Source organism: Oncorhynchus keta, chromosome 11 (assembly GCF_023373465.1).
Source record: "Oncorhynchus keta strain PuntledgeMale-10-30-2019 chromosome 11, Oket_V2, whole genome shotgun sequence".
Classification (NCBI taxonomy): Eukaryota; Metazoa; Chordata; class Actinopteri; order Salmoniformes; family Salmonidae; genus Oncorhynchus; species Oncorhynchus keta.
This window is the reverse complement of record NC_068431.1, coordinates 23,818,406-23,844,314: the sequence shown is the minus strand read 5'-3', so window position 1 is coordinate 23,844,314 and position 25,909 is coordinate 23,818,406. Positions and strand designations below refer to the sequence as shown.

General features: G+C 42.3%; 1 protein-coding gene across 5 annotated transcripts in view; it reads right to left on the bottom strand.

The window, feature by feature from the left end:
- Positions 1-25,909, bottom strand: part of LOC118389958 (opioid-binding protein/cell adhesion molecule-like) — a 449,425-nt gene that overhangs the window by 13,252 nt on the left and 410,264 nt on the right. For all 5 annotated transcript variants that reach the window (XM_035779999.2, XM_035780001.2, XM_035780002.2 and 2 more), the window contains one exon: positions 119-247. In XM_035779999.2, coding sequence (XP_035635892.1) covers positions 119-247 — 129 coding nt within the window. The remainder of the gene's footprint in view (positions 1-118; positions 248-25,909) is intronic.

Below are 25,909 nucleotides of genomic sequence, written 5' to 3'. Positions count from 1 at the left end.
AAAAACAAGTCTCTCTTATTGGACAAGTTCAGTGTTAGTCCCTCCCCAATTTGGCCCATTTGCTTCCGTTTCGTTCGTAGTAAAATACATGCCAGGACTGGGTTGACATTGAACTCACAGTTGACTGTGATCTCCACGGTCTGGACATCTGTGGCGATGTCGTTGACGGCGGTGCACTCGTAGGTTCCCGCTCTCTGTCTGGAGATACTGGGGATGTCCAGGTACTCGTCCTCCGATGCCAGGTCACCTGTGGAGGGTATATTTTTTATTTCACCATTATATAACCAGGTAGGCTAGTTGAGAACAAGTTATAATTTACAACTGCGACCTGGCAGTTAAAGCAATGAAGTGCGACACATACAACAACACAGAGTTACACATGGAATAAACAAACATACAGTCAATAATGCAATAGAAAAAAGTCTATATACAGTGTGTGCAAACGAGGTAGGATAAGGGAGGTATAAGGCAATGAATAGGCCATGGTGGCGAAGTAATTACAATATAGCAATTAAACACTGGAATGGTAGATGTGCAGATGATGAATATGCAAGTAGAGATACTGGGGTGCAAAGGAGCAAGATAAATAAATAAATACAGTATGGGGATGAGGTAGTTGGATGGACTATTTACAGATAGGCTATGTACAGGTGCAGTGATCTGTGAGCTGCTCTGACAGCTGGTGCTTAAAGCCAGTGAGGGAGATATGAGTCTCCAGCTTCAGTGATATTTGCAGATCGTTCCAGTCATTGGCAGCAGAGAACCGGAAGGAAAGGTGGCCAAAGTAAGAATTGGCTTTGGGGGTGACCAGTGAGATATACCTACTGGAGCGTGTGCTACGGGTGGGTTCTGCTATGGTGACCAGTGAGCTGAGAAGGCGGGGCTTTACCTAGCAGAGACTTGTAGATGACCTGGAGCCAGTAGGTTTGGCGACGAGTATGAAGCGAGGGCCAGCTATGGTGGGTAGTATATGGGTATTTGGTGACAAAATGGATGGCATTGTGATAGACTGCATCCAATTTGTTGAGTAGAGTGTTGGAGGCTATTTTGTAAATGACATTGCCGAAGTCGAGGATCGGTAGGATGGTCAGTTTTACGAGGGTATGTTTGGCAGCATGAGTGACGGATACTTTGTTTTGCGAAATAGGAAGCCGATTCTAGATTTAATGTTGGATTGGAGATGCTTAATGTGAGTCTGGAAGGAGAGTTTACAGTCTAACCAGACCCCTAGGTATTTTTTATTTTTATTTTACCTTTATTTAACTAGGCAAGTCAGTTAACCTCTTGCTCCTACCCGACACGCAGGCGTCCCATCTAGACATCTGGAAATGCAAATGCGCTACGCTAAATGCTAATAGCACTCGTTAAAACTCAAACGTTCATTAAAATACACATGCAGGGTACTGAATTAAAGCTACACTCGTTGTGAATCCAGGCAACAAGTCAGATTTTTAAAATGCTTTTCGGCGATTATCTGATAGCATGTAACACCCCAAAAGACCCGCAGGGGACGTAAACAAAATAATTAGCATAGTCGGCGCTACACAAAACGCATAAATAAAATATAAAACATTCATTACCTTTGACCATCTTCTTTGTTGGCACTCCTAGGTGTCCCATAAACATCACTATTGGGTCTTTTTTTCCCGATTAAATCTGTCCATATATAGCCTAGATATCGATCTATGAAGACTGTGTGATCAACGAAAAAAATAGCGTTTTATAACGTAACGTCATTTTTTTAAATTAAAAAAGTAAACGATAAACTTTCACAAAACACTTCGAAATACTTTTGTAATGCAACTTTAGGTATTAGTAAACGTTAATAAGCGATCAAATTGATCACGAGGCGATGTATATTCTATAGCTGTACGTCTGGAAATAATGTCCGGGTAAATCTCAACCAAAATATCCGGTCGGAGACCGGAAGAACTGAGCCTTGTGTCTGTTTGACCAAGAAACAAATCGTAGGCAAATGACAAGACTGTTGACATCGTGTGGAAGCTGTAGGTATTGCAACCTCGGCCCCATTTAATGTGGTTCACGTTTAACAATGGGTTGAAGTGGCGCATGGATATATTTTCCCATTTTCAGTGATCAGATTTTCCTGCACTTTTCGATGAAACGCACGTCCTGTTATAGTCACAGCCGTGATTTAACCAGTTTTATAAACGTCTGAGTGTTTTCTATCCACACATACTAATCATATGCATATACTATATTCCTGGCATGAGTAGCAGGGCGCTGAAATGTTGCGCGATTTTTAACAGAATGTTCGAAAAAGTAGGGGGTAGGAGTAACAGGTTAAGAACAAATTCTTATTTTCAATGACGGCCTAGGAACAGTGGGTTAACTGCCTGTTCAGGGGCAGAACGACAGATTTGTACCCTGTCAGCTCGGGGGTTTGAACTTGCAACCTTCCTGTTACTAGTCCAACTCTCTAACCACTAGGCTACCCTGCCGCCCCAGGTATGTGTAGTTGTCCACATATTCTAAGTCCGAACCGTCCAGAGTAGTGATGCTGGACGGGCGAGCAGGTGCGGGCAGCGATCGAAGCGCATGCATTTAGTTTTACTTGCATTTAAGAGCTGTTGGAGGCCACGGAAGGAGAATTGTATGGCATTGAATCTCATCTGGAGGTTAGTTAACACAGCGTCCAAAGAATGGCCAGAGATATACAGAATGGCGTTGTCTGTGTAGAGGTGGATCAGAGAATCACCAGCAGCAAGAGCGACATCATTGATGTATACAGAGAAGAGAGTCGGCCCGAGAATTGAACCCTGTGGCACCTCCATAGAGACTACCAGAGGTCCGGACAACGGGCCCTCCGATTTGACACACTGAACTCTATCTGAGAAGTAGTTGGTGAACTAGGCGAGGCAATCATTTGAGAAACCAAGACTGTTGAGCGTGCGGATAAGGATGTGGAGATTGACAGAGTCAAAAGCCTTGGCCAGGTCAATGAATACGGCTGTAATGTGTAATGTGTCTTATCGATGGCGATTATGATATCTTTTAGGACCTTGAGCGTGGCTGAGGTACACCCATGACCAGCTCTGAAACCAGATTAAACGGCGGAGAAGGTACGGTGGGATTTGAAATGGTCGGTACTTGGCTTTCGAAGGCCTTAGAAAGGCAAGGTAGGATAGAAATAGGTCTGTAGCAGTATAGGTATAGATTGTCTCCCCCTTTGAAGAGAGGGATGACGTCGGCAGCTTTCCAATCTTTGGGAATCTCAGACGATACGAGAGGTTGAACAGGGGGTTGTTGCAACATTGGGGTTGCAACAATTTCAGAAGATCATTTTAGAAAGAGAGGGTCCAGATTGTCTTGCCCCGGCTGATTTGTAGGGGCCCAGATTTTGCAGCTCTTTCAGAACATCAGCTATCTGGATTTGGGTGAAGGAGAAATGGGGAGGCTTGGGCGAGTTGCTGTGGGGGTGCGGAGCTGTTGACTGGGGCAGGGGTAGCCAGGTGGAAAGCATGGCCAGCCGTAGAAAAATGCTGTTTGAAATTCTCAATTATAGTGGATTTATCGGTGGTGACAGTGTTTCCTAGCCTCAGTGCAGTGTGTAGCTGGGAGGAGGTGTTCTTGTTCTCCATGGACTTTAGTGTCCCAGAACTTTTTTGAGTTTGTGCTACAGGATGCACATTTCTGCTTAAATGCTAGCCTTAGCTTTCCTAACTGTCTGTGTATATTGGTTCCTAACTTCCCTTAAAAATTGCATATCACGGTGGCTATTCGATGCTAATGCAGAACGCCACAGGATGTTTTTGTGCTGGTCAAGGGCAGTCAGGTCTGGAGAGAACCAGGGGTATATCTGTTCCTGGTTCTACATTTTTTGAATGGGGCATGCTTATTAACTTCTTGGTGACAGGGGGGCAGTATTGAGTAGCTTGGATGAATAAGATACCCAGAGTAAACTGCCTGCTACTCTGTCCCAGATGCTAATATATGCATATTATTAGTGGTATTGGATAGGAAACACTCTGAAGTTTCTAAAACTGTCCAAGTCCAATTGGCAAAATAAGTATAGTGGCCCAAGAAATTGGCAGATGGATCTATTCAGCTAACAGTCCAATATGCTTTAGACAGGTAGTGGGCCCTGGCTAGCAGGCTCGCATATGGTTATTCAGGGGACGTTGCGATGGAGGGGCCTGTTGGAGAAAAAAAACTTGGGCAGATTACGTCGGTAGTTCAGTCGTGATGGATGATAAGCAGGGCTTCGTTGAGTAAAAGGGGCCCAGGCCAATTGGCACAATAGATATAGTGGCCCGAGAAATTGGCCGTTGGGCCTATTAGCTAACAGTCCGATATGCTCTAGACAGCTAGTAGGTCGCGGCTAGCAGATGGGCATTCAGGGGACGTCGCGACGTAGGAGCCAGTTGAGTACCCCCCTCGAGGAGCTTACATCGGTAATCCAGTTGTGAAGGATCGGCGGGGTTCCGTGCCCCATACCAGCAGTTGAAGGGGTCCGGGTAATGTAGCCCAGGAGTGGCTGATGGGCCTCTTCAGCTAGCCGGGAGATGGGCCTAGCATGGGCTAGCTCCAGGCTAATTGATGCTTGCTTCGGGACAGAGACGTTTGCCAGGAATAGTCACTCGGATTGCAGCTAGCTAGCTGCGATGATCCAGGTGAAAAGATTCAGAGCTTGCGGTAGGAATCCAGGGATATGGAGAAAAAAATAGGTCTGGTGTGCTCTGGTTTGAATCGCTTTGTACAATCTGGCAAGAGCTTTCCGAGCTAAAGGTTAGGTGATGACCGCTAACAGTAGATTAGCTGACTGCTGACTACTAGCTAGTAGCTAGTGAGCTGGCTAGCTTCTGTTGGGGGATTCAGGTTCAGAGGTAAATAAAAATACTTTAGAAAAAAACAGATCCCCACCACATTGGGTGAGGCGGGTTGCAGGAGAGTATTTTGAAGTTGATGTTAAGAAAAATATTTTAAAAAGATATACACATGGGACACGACAAGTCGAAGGACAAAGACGTCTGACTGCTACACCATCTTGGAAACAACAAGAGGTGATGTCAACAACAACAAGGTGTCAGGTAAACAACAATAACAACAATAATAATAAGTGAGTTAAGCAACAACAGCCACAACATATGAGGTATACAATAACAACAAAAGAGGTGAGGTGAGTGCCACAGCTATCCTGTATCAAATTATGGAATAATTCCTCAACCCACTGGTCTCAACAAGACTTATCATACATGTTTTCACATTGGAAAAACAGGTCAGCCACCGATTTTTAGACCGACCTTATCGACCATCTTATCAAGAGGCAGGATGGTTTAAATGGTCAAAGTACAACTGTAGTCATGTCAAGCTCAAGGACACTGCAGCCTCACCTTCACATGAAGCAGGAATTAAATCATTCAGATTGTGTGAGTTTCTGATCCAGGTGGGGGTGAAATATGTAAAATGCTAAATGGTTCAGTATTCATATTGTTTGGAGAAGGTTGCTGGCCACATCAGGGTTGTGTGTTTGATATCAACATGGACCACAGGCATCGAACACATGTGATAACTGTAAGTTCCTTTGAAAAAGAGCTTTGATAAAGACCATACAGATATAGGATGAAAATGTGCCCTTTTTCTGATAAGCAAAAAAATAATACAGCAGCAACAGGAAATGTGAATTATTGTGTGGATAATAATTAATGGACATTTTTTAGGGGTTGATACATTTTTAGTTAGGAAAAATCAAGTCTGACATTTTAGAAGCCCTTTAAAAACAAAATATATATATATTTCACCTTTATTTAACCAGGTAGGCTAGTTGAGAACAAGTTCTCATATGCAACTGTGACCTGGCCAAGATAAAGCATAGCAATTCGACACAATAAACAACACAGAGTTAAACATGGAATAAACAAAACATAGTCAATAATAGAGTAATACAGTATAACAAAAGAAAAGAGTTCTATATGCAGTGAGTGCAAATGAGGTAAGATAAGGGAGTTAAGGCAATAAATAGGCCAATGTGGCGAAGTAATTACAATATAGCAATTAAACACTGGAATAGTAGATGTGCAGAAGATGAATGTGCAAGTAGAGATACTGGGGTGCAAAGGAGCAAGATAAATAAATAAATACAATATGGGGATGAGGTAGTTGGATTGGCTATTTACAAATGGGCTATGTACAGGTGCAGTGATCTGTGAGCTGCTCTGAAAGCCAGTGATTAAAGTCAGTGAGGGAGCTTCAGAGATTTTTGCAAATCGTACCAGTCATTGGCCACAAAGAACTGGAAGGAAAGACGACCAAAGGGGGAATTGGCTTTGGGGGTGACCAGTGAGATATACCTGCTGGAGCGTGTGCTATGGGTGGGTGCTGCTATGGTGACCAGTGAGTGGAGATAAGGCAAGGCTTTAACTAGCAGAGACTTGTAGATAACCTGTAGCCAGTTTTAAACCTTAACGTTTGCATTTCCTGCAACAACAGGGTAATCAAATTAAGATCCTACATCTGTAACTACACTCAGAAATATAATTGACTAATTAACCACATTTCCATCCACAGGTTTTATGAGAGTAAAGTCATACCATATAAAAGAAAACAACGTTTTGGTACAATTTTATAAATGCTGATGATCATTTGTTCATTCGACATGGTGAGATCTTTTTGTGTCGGTAAAATGTATTATTCGAGAAATAGCGGTGGAAACACATTTATGCGCAAATATTGATACAGTATAACAACCATCAAATTGAAGTAAACTTGGGAGTCACACGATAACATGGTGTGTGGTCCTCCAACTACAACTTGGGAAATAATGCAGTTTATTAGGCTACAGACTAAATAAGTTATAATGAACTTCACAGGGTGGTGAAAGTGCATGGTGATCTTGATGCTCCTATCCAATAAATATTGGGGGGGCACTCTAGGCAACAGCTCGCATATACAGTGCGGATAGGTTGTGTGGGTAGGCAAGTCTACATGATGAAATCATTATGGATAAGATCAAGAATATTTTTATTTGTCAAATGGCAGCCAAGCATCAATCATCATGTCTCCAGAATAAGTGCCAAGACCAGAGTAGGCACATTTAACGCAACAGTTTTTGTTGAAAATGCAATGGAAACACATTGAACTTTATATTTTTATTCGGTAGATAAAAACTTAAGCAAAAAAGTACATTTTGTGTGAACTACGTCATCACACTGATTTCTATCTGTAACAAGTTAGTTTAATGGGAACACCACTGGTGGGAACTTTGGCATATTTACTTCATGCGGATTTTGGATATTTGCATGAAAATCTGTCGCCAATTGGATGGAAACCTAGCTATTTGCTACATCAGAAAGAAGTGATGTTATTCTAAGTCAAGCTCAACTGCAAGCTCCCACGACTCCAAGCAACAATGATTCATGAACTGATTTACTAGCCAGCTGCCAATTAACCCTTTTTGTTTCAGGATTCTGACCGAAGGAAAGGTTGAATTCTGAATCAATTGGAGATGAACCCAGAACATGCAGAAATCAGCAGTGTACAACAAATATAAAAAAAAAATATATATAGATCAATAATTTAATAAGCTGACATATGTACATCATATGTTAGAAACAATGAAAATACTTTTCCATGTTTATCTGTCATTTGTTTCAGGGAATTGAAGGGTGGGGGGATAACTAATGTCTTCAACTGATATTGTCTGTCTTGTGGAAAACTGAAAATGTATAGATAAAAGAAATCATATTATATATACAGTGCCTTTGGAAAGTATTCAGGCCCCTTGACTTTTTCCACATTGTTACGTTACAGTCTTATTCTAAAATTGATTAAAGAAAACATCTACACGCAATAGCCCATAATAACGTTGCAAAAACAGTTGTTTTGCAAATGTACCAAAAAAAAATGAAATACCTTATTTACATACTGTAAGTATTCAGACCCTTTGGTATGAGACTTGAAATTGAGCTCAGCTGCATCCTGTTTCCATTGATCATGTCACGCCTGCTCCCACTCTTCCACCCTGGCGCTCAAGGGCGCCAGGCTCCCCAGCATTGCGCACTCCTGCCATCATCATTACGCACACCTGCCATCATCATTACGCACACCTGCCTTCCCCCGTCACGCTCATCAGCGATTATTGGACTCACCTGGACTCAATTACCTCTGTCATTACCTTCCCTATATCTGTCTGGTTTCCCGCTCTGTTCCCTGCTTCTGCATTGATTGTCCTTGTTTACCCGTGTGCTGACTCTTTTTCCGTCACGTTACCTGTCTGTTCCTCATTACATTTTCAACTTCCCGTACCTGCTTCTCCTCCCCGGCGTCAGTCCTTACAGATCATCCTTGAGATGTTTCTACAACAATTGGATTCCAATTGATTGGACATGATTTGGAAAGGAACACCCCTGTCTACATAACATCGACAGTGCATGTCTGAGCAAAAACCTAGCCATGAGGTCAATGGAATCTTCCATAGAGCTCCGAAACACAATTGTGTAGAGGCACAGATCTGGGGAAGGGTCCCAAAATGTTTCTATAGCATTGAAGGATCCCCAAGAACACAGTGGCCTCCATCATTCTTAAATGGAAAAGGTTTTGAACCACCAATATTTTACTCTTCCTAGAGCTGGCCAACTGACCAAACTGAGCAATCGGGGGAGAAGGGTCTTGGTCAGGGATGTGACCAAGATCCCGATGGTCACTCTGACAGAGCTCTTGAATTCCTCTGTGGAGATGGGAGAACCTTCCAGAAGGACAACCATCTCTGCAGCACTTCACCAATCAGGCCTTTATGGTAGAGTGGCCAGACAGAAGCCACTCAGTAAAAGCCACATGACAGCCTGCTTGGTTTGACCATGAGAAACATGAAGGCCAAGTGTCACGTCTGGAGGAAACCTGGCACCATCCCTACATGGTGGTGGCAGCAGCGCCATGCTGTGGGGATGTTTTTCAGCGGCAGGGACTGGGAGACTAGTCAGGATCGAGGGAAAGATGAATGAAGCAATGTACAGAGAGATCCTTGATGACAACCTGCTCCAGAGTGTTTAGGATGTCAGACGAGGGCAAAAGTTTACCTTCCAACAAGACAACGACCCTAAGCCCATAGCCAAGACAATGCAGGAGTGGTTCCGGACAAGACTCTGAATGTCCATGAGTGGCCCAGTCAGAGCCCGATCGAACATCTCTAGAGATACCTGAAAATAGCTCTGCAGCAATGCTCCCCATGCAATCTGGCAAAGCTTGAGAGATATGCAGAGAAGAATGGGAGACAATCCACAAATACAGTTGTGCTAAGCTTATAGCATCATACCCAAGAAGACTATAGGCTGTACTTGCTGAGTAAAGGGTCTGAATACTTGTGATAGTTCAGTTTTTATTTTAATTTTATAAAATGTTTTAAAAAATGATCTAAAAACCTGTTTTTGCTTTGTCATTATGGGATATTGTGTTTAGATTAATGAGAGAGAAAAACAATTGAATACATTTTAGCATAAGCCTGTAAAGTAACAAAATGTGGAAAAAGTCTAGGAGTGAATATTTCTGTTGTATTCCTCACTATCCTTTCCTTAAACACATTGACTCAAAACTTAAAACTGCCTCCACACTCATCACCATTCTGGAAACTGACATTTTGTCGTGGAAAACATGACTAATTGATTAGCGTAACTGCCTTTGTAGTTCCACTTTAGCCATCACTGCTCTGCTCTCAGTATTCACGTTTCTGTTCACCTCACTGTCACATCAATAAAGCAAATCATGCAATGTTTCAGTTAAGCTTGAGGGAGAAGGCTTATTCCTTCATGCACAGAACTTAACGTCAAGTACAAAGGACGTACTTGATGTCGAAAAAGATCTTAAAAAAAAAAAAAAACACTAAGACAAATCTCCCCAGGTATTGTGGGTGACAGTAATGGCATGCACATGTATTCACTTTGCTGAGTTTGAACAGACATGTGACTCCCACCTGGTAGGAGCCATTAACAAAAGCAGTCATGGATGATCTCGGATCACCTGATGAGGGTGTCAGGAGAACCCTCGGAACGCACAGGTGTCAGACAGACCCCACAACGCACAGGTGCCCAGAAAGCCTCGTCCTTCTCTCATTTTTTTCTAGTCTTTCTTGTTTCTCTTGTGCCCCGCTCACTCTCTGGTGTCTCTCTACCTCATCCCGCTTTCTCTCGCTGTCTTTCGTCATTCTCGATAGCCTCTCGCTCTGTTAACTAACTTTACCACTACTGCAACGTCAAATTCAGACTGCATCATGGAGCTAAGTATGGAGCTAACTGTTTCATAAAAAAACGCATTTGGAGCACTAGAGCTCATATGTGCAGTCGTTTGAAAAAAGTTGATAGTTTTATTGACGCAAAAACTCAACAAATGTTCTTAGGAATGTTATGTGGCCTGCCTAGCAATTAGCGGTTTAAGTCTTGACTGTGGATTTCCCTTATATCTTCCTGTTCAGACACTCAGAAATGTGAAACTAACTTGCATGTCTGTATATGTGTACCACGCTGTTTATAAAGCAATCTGAATCCATACCATGCTTTCAGGGGGAGTGTACATGAACAATATGCCTTCTAGCAGGCTGGGTATCTGTCAACAGAGTTATGGCAGATTATCAAGACAGTGCTCCTGGCTGACCTTTAACTGAGGGGTCAGAGAGGACACAAATCGACCAACTGACATCGTGTTCAACTCTTGTACACTGTACAGGCAACACTAAACACATACTTCAAGTCTCTGTATGTAAAAGGGGTCAACAAGGAGTTACCATAACCAACAAAGCAATTTGCAGAGAAAAGACCAGCGTGAGTAAATCTAACACACTTTAAAGTATCTAGGTTAAGTATGGCTTTTTACAGTACAACCCAGGCCGTTTGTAGGACCCATGATTGCCAAGATGGAGGTGTTTATATAAAATCAATAGTTCCCAGCTCATTTTATGGCTGCCGTAAAATGTGTGTAGTTGGGGGAAAGTAGCTAGCAAATCCCACCTCGGCTGGGGGCCCTAGCACGGCCATGGCCTCACTCATTACCGATACGGGCCTGTGTGCCTGTCACCCACTGCGTCAGTAAAGCCAGTGAAAACACAGCGACGTACGGCAGAGGGCACCAGCAGGACTTCTGCTTCATGTGTGGAGAAAAATGAAAGGACGGCCGTGAGGGACATGTTGGCTCAGCCAAGGCAGAGTTTCCTATCGACTGCAGGCGTTACTGTGCAACTATGAACACAGAAAGCTTGTGTCAGAAATACTGAAATGAACTGTGTTTGTATCAAATATAACGTAGATTGTACCTTTGGGGAACTCAAACAAATAAACACTGTTCAAATGCAATCCGCTGCTTGAAAATCCTGAATACTCAATACTGCAGTACTCAAGTACTTGATAGTGAAGGAGCAGAGGACAAGCTGTAAGTGAGAGACGAGATGCCACAAAGATAACAGCCTCCTGCACACCATATCCCCAGTCACTGACGCAGACTTAGAAATAGAGGACCCTCAGGAGACCACACAGAGCAGAGAGGTGGGGGTGGGAGGGGGCTGGCATATCTCAGGAGGGGCCTGCTCCCGAGGCTCCCATACACTCACTGTGTCTTTGAAAAGCCGAAGGAGCACCACACTTATGCCGCAGGCAGATTCTGGTTGTAGATAAAGAGAGAGAGGAGAGATAACTCAATACAGAGGGAGAGGGGAGAGAGACTGATAGAGCAAGAGAGAGAGAGGGGAGAGAGACAGAAAGAAAGAGAGAGAAAAAACATAAGATAGAGGGAGAGGGCAAGGGAGAGCAAGGGAGATAGAAAGAAAGAGAGAAAAAAAACATAAGATAGAGGGAGAGGGCAAGGGAGAGCAAGGGAGATAGAAAGAAAGAGAGAGAAAAAACATAAGATAGAGGGAGAGGGCAAGGGAGAGGGCAAGGGAGACAGAAAGGGCAGGAAGGAAGGGGGAAGGATGTGTATCAATCCAAGTTGGGTTGCAGCCAATGTCAGTTCATACAGTATGAGATTGAGCGGCCACTCTGAATCCAATTTCTCCAAGGTGACAGTGTTGTGGTACGGTTACTTACCTTATTATTACGAGAGAGAGGGGGGCACAGGTAAAGGACAAATGGATGGATTTGCTTTCAGGGGGTGGGGACAGTATAACTGTTGCATGTCAGTAGCACTCACTTTTCCCTGTATTAGGAGATTTTTCACTGACTCCAAAACAGAATGTAGAATGTATCATACAGTATGTGCCAGCTTTGATTTATTATCCTCTTTGATGGAAAACAAACACAAGAGAGGGATAAACCGTACGTATAGCTGGGGGTTCTATTAGATACCATGACACTGCCTTACTTCTATTAAAAGACTTAGCAGCGAAGATAATGCATTTTGACAGTCTCACTTTGATTCAACCCATCAGAATCGGCATTCATTTGAACTCACAATGAGCTATGAAAACCACATCAGGCACTAATGCCGGAGCATGTGTCCCTTTGCATTTAAGCATTATCATAGATGCCATGAACAATGAGCATTTTGAGATTAACGTATTGGGTTTAAGCTTTTAGCTGGGGTGAATATTGATGTTGACATTATTTTATATCAGTGAATCCATGGCAGGATGGCAATTTGGCAAAAGCACATTTGGTAGTAAAAAGTATTTTAAAACCACACTGGGTAAAATTATTTTTGATTAGGGAGATTTGATTTGCTGAATACAATTAAAACAGAGAAACGTCCATAACAAAATAACAGACACTAAGGCACAATGTTGAAGTGACTCTTTTTTAGGGGGAAAACTAAGGGTACGTGTCTGACATGCAAAACAATATAACATTTTAGAATGGGTTAAAATGATCTTACGGTTAGGGCTAGAGGGTAGTGTGTACGGCCCAGTACATCACCGGGGCAAACTTCATGCCATCCAGGACATCTATACCAGGCGGTGTCAGACGAAGGTCCTAAAAATCGTCAAAGACTCCAGCCACCCTAGTCATAGACTGATCTCTCTGCAACCGCATGGCAAGCGGTACCGGAGCACCAAGTCTAGGTCAGAGGCTTCTCAACAGCTTCTACCCCCAAACCATAAGACTCCTGAACACCTAATCAAATTGCTACCCACACTATTTGCATTGCCCCCCGCCCCCTTCTTCTACTACTCTGTTATTATCTATGCATAGTCACTTTAATAACTCTACCTACATGTACATATTACCTCAATTACCTCGACACCGGTACCCCCTGTATAAAGCCCCACTATTGTTATTTATTACTGCTCTTTAATTATTTGTTATTCTTCTCTCTTACTTTTGTTTAAGGTATTTTCTTAAAACTGTATTGTTGGTTAAGAGCTTGTAAGTAAGAATTTCACTGTAAGGTCCACTGTTGTATTTTCGGCGCTTGTGACAAATAACATTTGATGGTTAGGGGTGTGGTTAAGCTGAGGGTTAAGGTCAGGGTCAGTTATACATTTGTGCTAGTCGGGCTGTCAATGGGATGCTGGTCCGAAATGTCCCCTTAGTCTCTACTTCATTGGAGAGGAATTTATTGTTATATCTGCTGAATTGTACCGTCTTAAATCATCAAGCTGTCAAACACCCTTACAAAAGACAATATACCCTTTTTCACTCCTTTCCTGCCAGGCAACAGCATCAAGGCAACAGCAGTCTAAGTACCAAGACATGCAAATAAACCTCCTGAAATACCAATACACTTCCATGTAGCTCTAGTACAAAGCAGTTTCCAAACAGACTTCATTCTTGGTTACTGCGTTGATTCCCAACAATCTAAATTGTATTAATGCATCCGGGGCAGCTACCGTTAGTTCCTGGTCAGCGTCCCAAATGGCACCCTATTCTCTATGGGCCCTGGCCCAAAGTAGTGCACTAAATAGGTAAAGGGTGCCATTTGGGATGGAAATCTGGTCGAGTGAACAAACATTGCCAGTCAGTTACTGTGGTGGAGTTACGATACCAGGGATCCCTCCTTATCCGGCAGAAGCCCCTGATTCATCTATCTATCATGAAGCGTGGTGAAGCGGCGGGTGGCTGCTGAGCTAGGTCATGACTACAACGAGAGCTCCAGAAAGGGCCAGAATATCATCAATCCACCGTCCTCCCTCCACTCGTCAGTCCTCCCTCCACTCGTCCGTCCTCCCTTCCCTGTCCTCCCTCTCTTCTCCTCCTCAGTCCTCGCTCCCTCCCTCTCCTCCTCAGTCCTCCCTCCTTGTTGATGGATACCTATTTAATTCTTTATTTCTGTCACCCTGGAAAAGCCTTGTAATAACTGGGCCCACACTGAATGTCCTGAGGCAAGAGGATAGTGCAGTGCACTGGAACAGTGTGTGATGGTGATTGTGGGGCTGAAAGATTGAACCTTGCGCTGCGACTGCAATGAGAATGAGCATTGGGTTTACTTTCTCCGCTTGGCTGTGTTCGGCTGGAGCAGCAACAATCCAGTAGTGTATACTGTCTGCATATTGTCTGTCTAACAGCGAGCGGTTAAATGATCATATCGAAATATTGGAATAGTCTAAATTCTCCTGTATCATTCAATTCCTCAAATTTTGGCATTGCCATTGAACTACAGTAAACACTCCCACCTGGATAGTTTGGGTAACTTTGGGTAACACCACATTAGGATGAAAACTGTTACAATACAACACCACAAACTCAAATAGTGCCAAAAACACTTGCCTAGAGCCTGGTGTCCTTGTGATGTCCAAGGGACACAACATTTTATGGCTTGTTTCATCTGGACATGGGTCTCTATTAGGATGTTTGTATTGCACTAGCATCCCTTGTTCTTGCATTTTTTGTTTTTTTGTTTTTTGTGAATTTTACCCCTTTTTCTCCCCAATTTTGTGGTACAATTTAGTAGCTACTCCAGCCACCCTAGTCGTAGACTGTTCTCTCTTGTCTCACCGCTTACAACTCCCGTATGGGCTCGGGAGAGACGAAGGTTGAAAGTCATGCATCCTCCGATACACAACCAAACCAAGCTGCACTGCTTCTTAACACAGCGCCATCCAACCCAGAAGCCAGCCGCACCAATGTGTCGGAGGAAACACTGTGTACCTGGCATCCTTGGTTAGCGCGCACTGCGCCCGGCCCGCCACAGGAGTCGCTGGTGCACGATGAGACAAGGATTTCCCTACCGGCTAAACCCTCCCTAACCCGGACGACGCGAGGCCAATTGTGCGTCGTCCCACGGACCTCCCGGTCGCGGCCGGTTACGACAGAGCCTGGGCGCAAACCCAGAATCTCTGGTGGCACAGCTAGCGCTGCAGTACAGCTCCCTTAGCCACTGCGCCACCCGGGAGGCCCTTTGTTCTTGCATTTCTGAGGAATTAAAAGTAGATACTTTAAGTATTGACAGTACACAAACTGCTAACAATTAATAACAATGCATTAACTTTCTGTGCTAACCTTCTGGGCATAGCACATCTCGAATAATGACCATTGATTTCAAGTGAATAAAAACAAAAACAAACAATTTAATACATTTTATTTCCCAAGCTTATTGCAGTTTCAAATTAAACATGTTTTGGTGGACATTCTGTATGGTCTGCAGTGAGATAATATCCTGAATCCAATATTGGGTCAAACTCTCTGTCATACTAAAGCAAAATGTGGTTCTAATAGTATTCATTCTCTGTACCATGACAGATTCTGTTACTGTCACATTGGCATAAAGGATCGGGAGACAGACGCAGGAATGCGTAATAGTTTTTTTTATTATACCCCAAATTACGGTGTGCCGTGTATAGGCACAGGGATGAAGACCAAACAAACACGTAACAAAAACACAGGGCAGAAACCCAAACAAAAGAGCGAGGAGTACCTCAAATAAATAACACAAGTGCACTATGATTAAAACACGGGACGAGACCCGTAATCATCTGCCCAATCCACAAGGGCACGAAAGGCCAAAACACACAGCACATGTACTCTCACGCACCATCGGACATTGTAACAATAATCAACCCCCAAATAGAAACCAAAGGGCACATATACACAAATACAATCAGTGGGAATAGGGGCCAGGTGTGGTTAATTAAAGTTCCGGAGGGATTCATGACAGTTACGATCCGTTTCAATTAGCAAGCCAACAAATTCCAACTAAAGCGTAATACAATATATAGTACACAGTATGTAGTAGTAGGTTGTTGAGTCGTGGCCAAAAGTTTTGAGAATGACACAAATATTAATTTTCAAAGTCTGTTGCCTCAGTTTGTATGATGGCAATTTGCATATACTCCAGAATGTTATGAAGAGTGATCAGATGTATTGCAATTAATTGCAAAGTCCCTCTTTGCCATGCAAATGAACTAAATCCCCCAAAAACATTTCCACTGCATTTCAGCCCTGCCACAAATGGAACAGCTGACCATGTCAGTGATTCTCTCGTTAACACAGGTGTGAGTGTTGACGAGGACAAGGCTGGAGATCACTCTGTCATGCTGATTGAGTTCAAATAACAGACTGGAAGCTTCAAAAGTAGGGTGGTGCTTGGAATCATTTTTCTTCCTCTGTCAATCATGGTTACCTGCAAGGAAACACGTGTGTCATCATTACTTTGCACAAAAAGGGCTACACAGGCAAGTATATTGCTGCCAGTAAGATTGCACCATATCAACCATTTATCGGATCATCAAGAACTTCAAGGAGAGCGGTTCAATTGTTGTGAAGAAGGCTTCAGGGCGCCCAATAAAGTCCAGCAAGCGCCAGGAACGTCTCCTAAAGTTGATTCAGCTGCGGGATCGAGGCACCACCAGTACAGAGCTTGCTCAGGAGCAGGAGTGAGTGCATCTGCAGGCAGGTGTGAGTGCATCTGCACGCACAGTGAGGCGAAGACATTTGGAGGATGGCCTGGTGTCAAGAAGGGCAGCAAAGAAGTCACTTCTCTCCAGTAAAAACATCAGGGACAGACCTGATATTCTGCAAAAGGTACAGGGATTGGACTGCTGAGGACTGGGGTAAAGTCATTTTCTCTGATGAATCCCCTTTCCGATTGTTTGGGTCATCCGGAAAAAAGCTTGTCCAGAGAAGACAAGGTGAGCGCTACTATCAGTCCTGTGTCATGCCAACAGTAAAGCATCCTGAGACAATTCATGTGTGGGGTTGCTTCTCAGCCAAGGGAGTGGGGTCGCTTCTCAGCCAAGGGAGTGGGGTCACTCACAATTTTGCCTAAGAACACAGCCATGAATAAAGAATGGTACCAACACATCCTCCGAGAGCAACTTCTCCCAACCATCCAGGAACAGTTTGGTGATGAACAATGCCTTTTCCAGCATGATGGAGCACCTTGCCATAAGGCAAAAGTCATACAGTAACTAAGTGGCTCGGGGAACAAAACATCAATATTTTGGGTCCATGGCCAGGAAACTCCCCAGACCTTAATCCCATTGAGAACTTGTGGTCAATCGTCAAGAGGCAGGTGGACAAACAAAAACCCACAAATTCTGACCAACTCCAAGCATTGACTATGCAAGAATGAGCTGCCATCAGTCAGGATGTGGCCCAGAAGTTAATTGACAGCATACCAGGGCGGATTGCAAAGGTCTTGAAAAAGAAGGGTCAACACCGCAAATATTGACTCTTTGTATCAACTTCATGTAATTGTCAATAAATGCCTTTGACATGTATGAAATGCTTGTAATTATACTTCAGTATTCCATAGTAAACATCTGACAAAAATATCTAAAGACACTGAAGAAGCAGGCTTCGACGAAAATTTATATTTGTGTCATTCTCAAAACTTTTTGCCACAACTGTATATGTGGGTACACTTATTAGGGTTGCACAATTCCGGTAACTTTCCCAACATTTTCTGTTTTTCCAGCAACCCTGGATGGAGTATTCCTGAAAATCCTGCTGATTCCCTCGTAATTCCAGGTCTTTTCCAACCAGTATTTCGGGAAAACTGGGGAATTTGGGGAAAGTTACCAAAAATGTGCAACCCTACCACTAATTAATAAGGTGGAACACCATTCTTAACTAACCCATGTGAAGTCCTAGAACATGGCGCTTGCAAAGCAAAGTCCTTTATGTTTTAGTAAAGGGGCAATCTGTGACTAGTACATACATTTTTGGACTTCTAAATGAATGATACATGTCCAATGATACATGAAGACTATAACTTGCCTCATAAGCTTAGCTGAACTGTTGTACCCCATCGGAGCCCAAAGTAAAAGCTTATTTTAATCCAATGTTTGTTTACATTAATATTGTTTACAAATACTTTATATCATCAAAACATTGTTAATACTATAATTTTGATGTCATGGGTGGTCATTTCTTTCATCCATAGCTCTGTCTATGAATTTGGAGGTGGTTACATTTCTCCAGCCCTATCCCCCAGCTTTTTATCAGAACAGTGGCAGGGATGACATTTGGTTATTGCTTTAACTGCATATTCGGAGAACAAAAATTCCTTTGTTTTTACAGCTCTTTCTTTTTTGTGTACATTGTACACACATTTAACATACAGTGCATTCAGAAAGCATTCAGACCCCTTGACTTTGTCCATATTTTGTTATGTTACAGCTTTATTGTAAAATTGATTAAATACCCTATAATGGCAAAGCAAACACTGTTTTTTATAAATGGTTGCTAAATTAAAAATTTAAATAAACGAAATACCACATTTATATAAGTATTCAGACCCACTTTGTCAGCAATTACAGCCTCGAGTTTTCTTGGGCATGACGCTACAAGCTTGGCACACCTGTATTTCTCCAAGTTTTTCCCATTCTTCTATGCAGATCCTCTCAAGCTCTGTCGGGGTGGATGGAGAGCATTCAGAGATGTTTGATCAAGTTCTGGCTGGACCACTCAAGGATATTCAGAGACTTGTCTCGAAGCCACTCCTGCGTTGTCTTGGCTGTGTGCTTAGGGTCATTGTCCTGTTGAAAGGTGAACCTTCGCTACAGCATGATGCTGCCAACACCATGCTTCACCATAGGGATGGTGCCAGGTTTCCTCCAGACGAAACGCTTGACATTCAGGCCAAAAATGTCAATCTTGGTTTCATCAGACTCTAAATTGAGCTCAAGTGCATCCTGTTTCCATTGACCATCCTTCAGATGTTTCTACAACTTGGTTGGAGTTTATCTGTGCTAAATTCAATTGATTGGATGTGATTTGTAAAAAAGACATACCTGTCGATGTAAGGTCCCACAGTTGATAGTGCATGTCAGAGCAAAAACCAAGGAATTGCTCCGTAGACCAATCAGGCCTTTATGGTGGAGGGGCCGGACAGAAGCCACTCCTCAATAAAAGGCACATAAACCGCTTGGAGTTTGCCATAAGGCACCTAAAGACTCTAAGACCATGAGAAACAAAACAAGATTCTCTGGTCTGATGAAACTAAGACTGAACTCTTTGGCCTGAATGCCAAGTGTCACATCTGGAGGAAACCTGACACCATCCCTATGGTCAAGCATGGTGGTGGCAGCATCATGCTGTGGGGATGTTTTTCAGTGGCAGAGACTGAGAGACTAGTCAGGATCGAGGGAAAGAGAGAGATCCTTGATGAAAATCTGCTCCAGAGCGCTCAGGACCTCAGAATGGGGCTAAGGTTCACCTTCCAACAGAACAACAACCCTAAGTACACAGCCAAGACAATGCAGGAGTGGCTTTGGGACACATCTCTGAATGTCCTTGAGTGACCCAGGCAGAGCCTGGACTTGAACCCGGTTGAACATCTCTGGAGAGACCTGAAAATCGCTATATGCCTAACTGCCATATATAAGCAGCGGGTGAGTTTCAAGTTTGGGGAAGATCCTTTTCACCATAAAAATGCCCCACCATTATAATGAAAGCATTACATGCATGATTGCATTTGTGCTCACTTTTGATAATGATGATGATTTGCACTTATAGCCTATTACCATGCGTGCATAGCTGCACTCATAAATGTGAAGAAATAGCCTAATAGTTTATCAACACTTTAAGCTAAACGTTCTGTTCTGTTGCATGAGCCACATTGCCACATTTTTTATGCTAGTGGTTGTATTAATTTGGGATCTATCACATGCCACAACTGTCACAGACGGTTTGGAATATTTATTTCTAAAACACAATAGGTTGACATTTTTACTATGGCGGATAGTAGATTGACATAGGCTAGTGCTTTTGCTGTTAGTTAGGCCTACTCATATTGTTGGCTGATGAAAAGTAAATGTGGACATTTCATCCAATATCGTCAATATCATCAATATGCACCTCGGAATTGGATAAGGATGCGATGTCGGTCTTAACTTGTAGCCTGTGAGAAAGACCCATCATGTGACGGAGAGCCGTGTGAGTGAGAGACGCTTCGCATTAAGAAGCACACACTCTGGGAGAAGGGCACAACGCAGCAATCTAGGCCACAAAAGGCATGGATTTTTCTAAAGGATGCATTACGGCCACAAAGGGGATGTGGCCGTGAAAATCGAGGCATTATCAAGTGCTTGTCAAATTGTAAATGAGAGACTATTGGAGTGCATACAGCCTGCGCAAAAAAAAAAAAAACAGAGCTCATGCCTTTCAAGCGACTTTTTTCAAATCATCATTAGTCTCGTCATGCAGCCTTTCAATGTATTAAAAATCAAAACATATAGCCCAACGTTTATAGAACAACTGAAGTTACACTAATAACTCTAAATTAAGCATATAGGAATCCTTATTTCTTTGTTAACTGCTCAACACGTGCACACTCCCTCAAATTGTTTGGAGAAAATAATATTTTATTCAGCTTTGAGCAATTGTATTATTCATACAACAAAATAATAAAATCTTGTCTGCTAAATTAACTAGTATAGCCGACAGCCATTTGGCACAGCCACATCAGGACAACTCAGAGTATGTCATTATTTTCTTCTTAAATAGACTACATTTTCTTCATATCCAGCTTCTTCAGACCTGTCTTAAATAAATGGATATATTGTGAAGGTGTAGGCTATATTACATGGATTTATTATACTTTTTAATTAAATGTGGAAGCCAGGAGATGCTAAATGTGTTTATGTTAATTAACGGTCGACTACCGCGAGACCGACAGTTATTTGCCTGACAATCACCAGTTGACACAATTTTGTGACCACCACAGCCCTAGTCATACCCAAGAAGAATCGAGGCTGTAATCGCTGCCCAAGGTGCTTCAAGAATGTACTAAGTAAAGGGTCTGAATACTTATGTAAATGTGATATTGTTTTACATTTTTAATACATTTGCAATAATTTCTACAAACCTGCTTTTGCTTCGTCATTGTGGGCTATTGTGTGTAGATTGATGAGGGGAAAAAAAACAATTTATTACATTTTAGAATAAGGCAGTAACGTAACAAAATGTGTAAAAGGTCAGGAGGTCTGAATACTTTCCGAATGCACTGTACATTACATCTGGATAGATAGTACTTAAACACATACAGTATATAGAGTGTTTTCAGTCATAATGATTATAAATCTCCCATTCTGTGGTAAATAAAAGCTACATGGGTATTATCCCCATTATGCAATTGCTTGAACATATTTTACATGAATCAGCACACACACACACACACAGACGCGCACGCACACAAAAACATTTAAAACTGATTCCCCTCTTATAGGCAATTTTGATGAATTGAATCTATAAAAGTCCCGAGCTTGGCAAATGAGGGCGTAATCTAGCAGAAGACTCCAAGGAGCTCTCTCTAACATTCAATTACAAAGTTTGCTCAGCTGAGGAGTCCAACCATCGGCACACTCCATTAATGGACGCACTTGTTTGAGAGCTGCTCCAGCTCATATTGAATGGGATTTTAATGCAGAATACAGTATGTTCTTGTTATAAACATAATACTCCCTCTGTTGCTTTCATAGGCTAGTGATTGGACTGTTCAAGAGAATAACTGAATAAGCAGCTTTTCCTAATTAGCGAGAATGTTATCTTCTTCTATTCCCAGCTGGAATGACAAACTCCCCACATGTAAATAGGAGACAGGTTTTGAACATCCAGCTGTGGACCTATTCAATCTCCCTAATTATTTAACCATTTGAAAAATAAATGCACACGTCATGATCACCACCGTAAACTTTTAATGTGGCAAATATCAATTTGGAATGGAAATTGATTTGCGTAAATTGGCATCACGTGATTTGGTTTATTTATCTTGTAATAAGCACAATCTGTTTTTGTCTGGTATTGTTTAGTGCGGGCGGGTATTTCTGTCCTTCATTAACCTACTTAACATATCAGCAGTAATTTCCGTCTGTTTGGTCGTTTGTCATTGAGCCACTGCACACTTTCTTTTCATTAGATCCCAATGAGAGTATCTTCTAAATAATTGAAATATTGTATCTTGAAATGAAAAGACAGGATCATAAGTGCATAATAATTAACTCAGACCCATGTGTGTGCTGTTGCCATCTCTTCTATATTTAACATACGTAAGGCTTGACAACCATGGAAGAGTTGGCTACAGTACATATAATATGGGACTAGGCTACAAAAGCTTGTGCAGACATACACTTCCTTGGGGTATATACGTGAGCTTCACAGAGTGTGACTTCAAAGTAACAGTGCCATTGGCAATATTTTCATGTTTACTTTGTGTATTTCCTCATCTGCCTCTGAAACTACAGGGGCAAAGTTCACCTTAGTGCCAACCAGGGCTGTGCACAGACCTTTCAAGGAGCAGGTGCTCAAAATGAAACTGCCCCTAAAGACATGCTTGACATCGGCAAAAGAGGATTGGCTATCAGCCGATAATTGATGTTGATTATTGATGTAAATCTACAATATATACTGTGTATTTTTTTAACTGATTGTGGTACATCTTAAAATGCTCTTTAATAATAACTTCATAATATAGCCTAATATTCATAATCTTCTAACTCATGATATATGGCTGGCTAGTGGCTTGTGTGGATATTTTCATATTATGGCGGTTAGCTAGAGTCTAGTGGTATTCAACTCCTACCCTACGAGGTCTGGAGCCTGCTGGGTTTCTGTTCTACCTGATAATTAATTGATCCCACCTGGTATCCCACGGCTAAATAAGTCCCTGATTAGAGGGGAACAATGAAAAAAAACGCAATGGAACTGGCTATGAGGTCCAGAGTTGAGTTTGAGGGGTCTAGACTACTGTATATCTGTGTTCAGTGCTTCATTTGTAAATTGGGAGATGCCAACCAAAAGTGAGTGAGAGTGAGAGGTGACATTGGGAGCTCTTAGGTACCGGAACACATGAGATTAAGACAAAAAAGCTTTAATAAAGCATTGCATGCATATCATCACATTTGTTTAGTGGCATAGAACAGTTGCACACATGGGACCATTTTTAGTAGCCTAGGGTCATTCTACATGACTGGGGACTTTGGGAGAATATTTTTAAACAATGCATAAATTATCAAAATACAGGCTACTTGAGATCTATAAAAACGGAGATCAATAAAAATGACCTAATTTTGAATCCATCAATAGGGATGTGGCCCAGTCCTTAAAGCTTTCCAGTTTCACTGACTCGCCCAATGTTGCACAGCTCACTCGCCATCCCTGCCAAAGGCCTACCTCACCCTTGTTTAACTTTGTAAAACAATATTTACTCAATATGTCTGTTTGGATGTTTATAACATGTTTTGGTTGCCTACAGCAGAAAGATTAGAGTCTATTTTTTGCATGCTGTTCACTGACAGATTTGCCAGGTGTTACCATTTGTAGGCTATGCCTTGTTATTGGGCTACACAACCCACAACTAGACAATATTTTTTAAGAAGCCATTGATCCTCTGTGGCTAAATTAGTGGTTTACTCATGTGTAGTAGATTATACAGAATTATTTCATTTCTTTCTGAACAGGCAGCAGTAATTCTATAATTTTGACAAATTTATCAGAGGTGCTGCAGCACCTCCAGCACCCTTCCAGCTATGATTCTATAAGGAAATAAATGATGAAGCGTGTATAAGCTACCAGCCAACCAGACCGAATATTAATGATGTAAATCAAGTGTTAATCAAATGTTATGCCACTGTTTGCAAATTCGCAAATGGTATGATATGTTATGAATTCAAATTTGTGGTAGCCAACATTAGCTATGTGAAAAATGCTAACGTTAGCTAGGCTCGAGGCAAGGGGTTAGAGTTATGGTCTGGAAGACCCAGCCACGACCCATCTTCAATGCTCTTACTGAGGGAAGGAGGTTGTTGTCCAAGATCTCGCGATACATGGCCCCATCCATCCTCCACTCAATACGGTGCAGTCATCCTGTTGCAGAAAAGCATCCCCAAAGAATGATGTTTCCACCTCCATGCTTCACGGTTGGGATGGTGTCCTTGGGGTTGTACACATACTTCTTCTTCCTCCAAACACGGCGAGTGGGGTTTAGACCAAAAAGCTCTATTTTTGTCTCATCAGACCACATAACCTTCTCCCATTCCTCCTCTGGATCATCCAGATGGTCATTGGCAAACTTCAGACTGGCCTGGACATGCACTGGCTTGAGCAGGGGGACCTTGCGTGCGCTGCAGGATTTTAATCCATGACGGCATAGTGTGTTACTAGTGGTTTTCTTTGAGACTGTGGTCCCAGCTCTCTTCAGGTTATTGACCAGGTCCTGCCGTGTATTTCTGGGCTGATCCCTCACCTTCCTCATGATCATTAATGCCCCACAAGGTGAGATCTTGCATGGAGCCCCAGACCGAGGGTGATTGACCGTCATCTTGAACTTCATCCATTTTCTAATAATTGCGTCAACTGTTGTTGCCTTCTCACCAAGCTGCTTGCCTATTGTCCTGTAGCCCATCCCAGCCTTGTGCAGGTCTACAATTTTATCCCTGAAGTACTTACACAGCTGTCTGGTCTTGGCCATTGTGGAGAGGTTGGAGTCTGTTTGATTGAGTGTGTGGACAGGTGTCTTTTATACAGGTAACACGTTCAAACAGATGCAGTTAATACAGGTAATGAGTGGAGAACAGGAGGGCTTCTTAAAGAAAAACTAACGCATATATACACGTATATATATATATATATATATATATATATATATATATATATATATATATATATATATATATATACACGTATACACGTATATATATATATACATATATATATACGTATATATATATATACACATACACATATTTTATTTTTCAAATAGCCTTTATACAGCCTGGAGGTATGTTGGGTCATTGTCCTGTTGAAGAACAATTGATAGTCCCACTAACCGCAAACCAGATTGGATGGCGTATCGCTGAAGAATGCTGTGGTAGCCATGCTGGTTAAGTTTGCCTTGAATTCTAAATAAATCACAGTGTCACCAGCAAAGCACCCTCACTCCTCCTCCTCCATGCTTCACAGTGGGAACCATACATGCAGAGATTATCCGTTCACCTACTCTGCGTCTCACAAAGTCATGGCGGTTGGAACCAAAAATCTCAAATTGGAACTCATCAGACCAAAGGACAGATGTTCCACTGTTCAAAATGTCCATTACTCGTGTTGCTTGTCCTTTAGTAGTGGTTTCTTTGTAGCAATTTGACCATGAAGGGCTGCAATCTGAGACTGGTAACTCTAATTAACTTATCCTCTGCAGCAGAGGTAACTCTGGGTCTTCCTTTGCTGTGGTGGTCCTCATGAGAGCCAGTTTCATCATAGCGCTTGATGGTTTTTGTGACTGCACTTAAAGAAACTTTAAAGTTTTTGACATTTTCCAGGTTGACTGACCTTTATGTCTTTAAGTAATGTCATTTCTCTTTGCTTATTTGAGCTGTTCTTGCCATAATATGGACTTGGTCTTTTACCAAATAGGACTATCTTCTGTATATCACCCTTAACTTGTCACAGCATAACTGATTGGCTCAAATGCATCAAGGAAAGCAATTCCACAAATGAACTTTTAACAAGGCACACCTGTTAATTGAAATGCATTCCAGGTGACTACCTCATGAAGCTGGTTGAGAGAATGCCAAGAGTGCATCAAGTCAAAGGGCGTC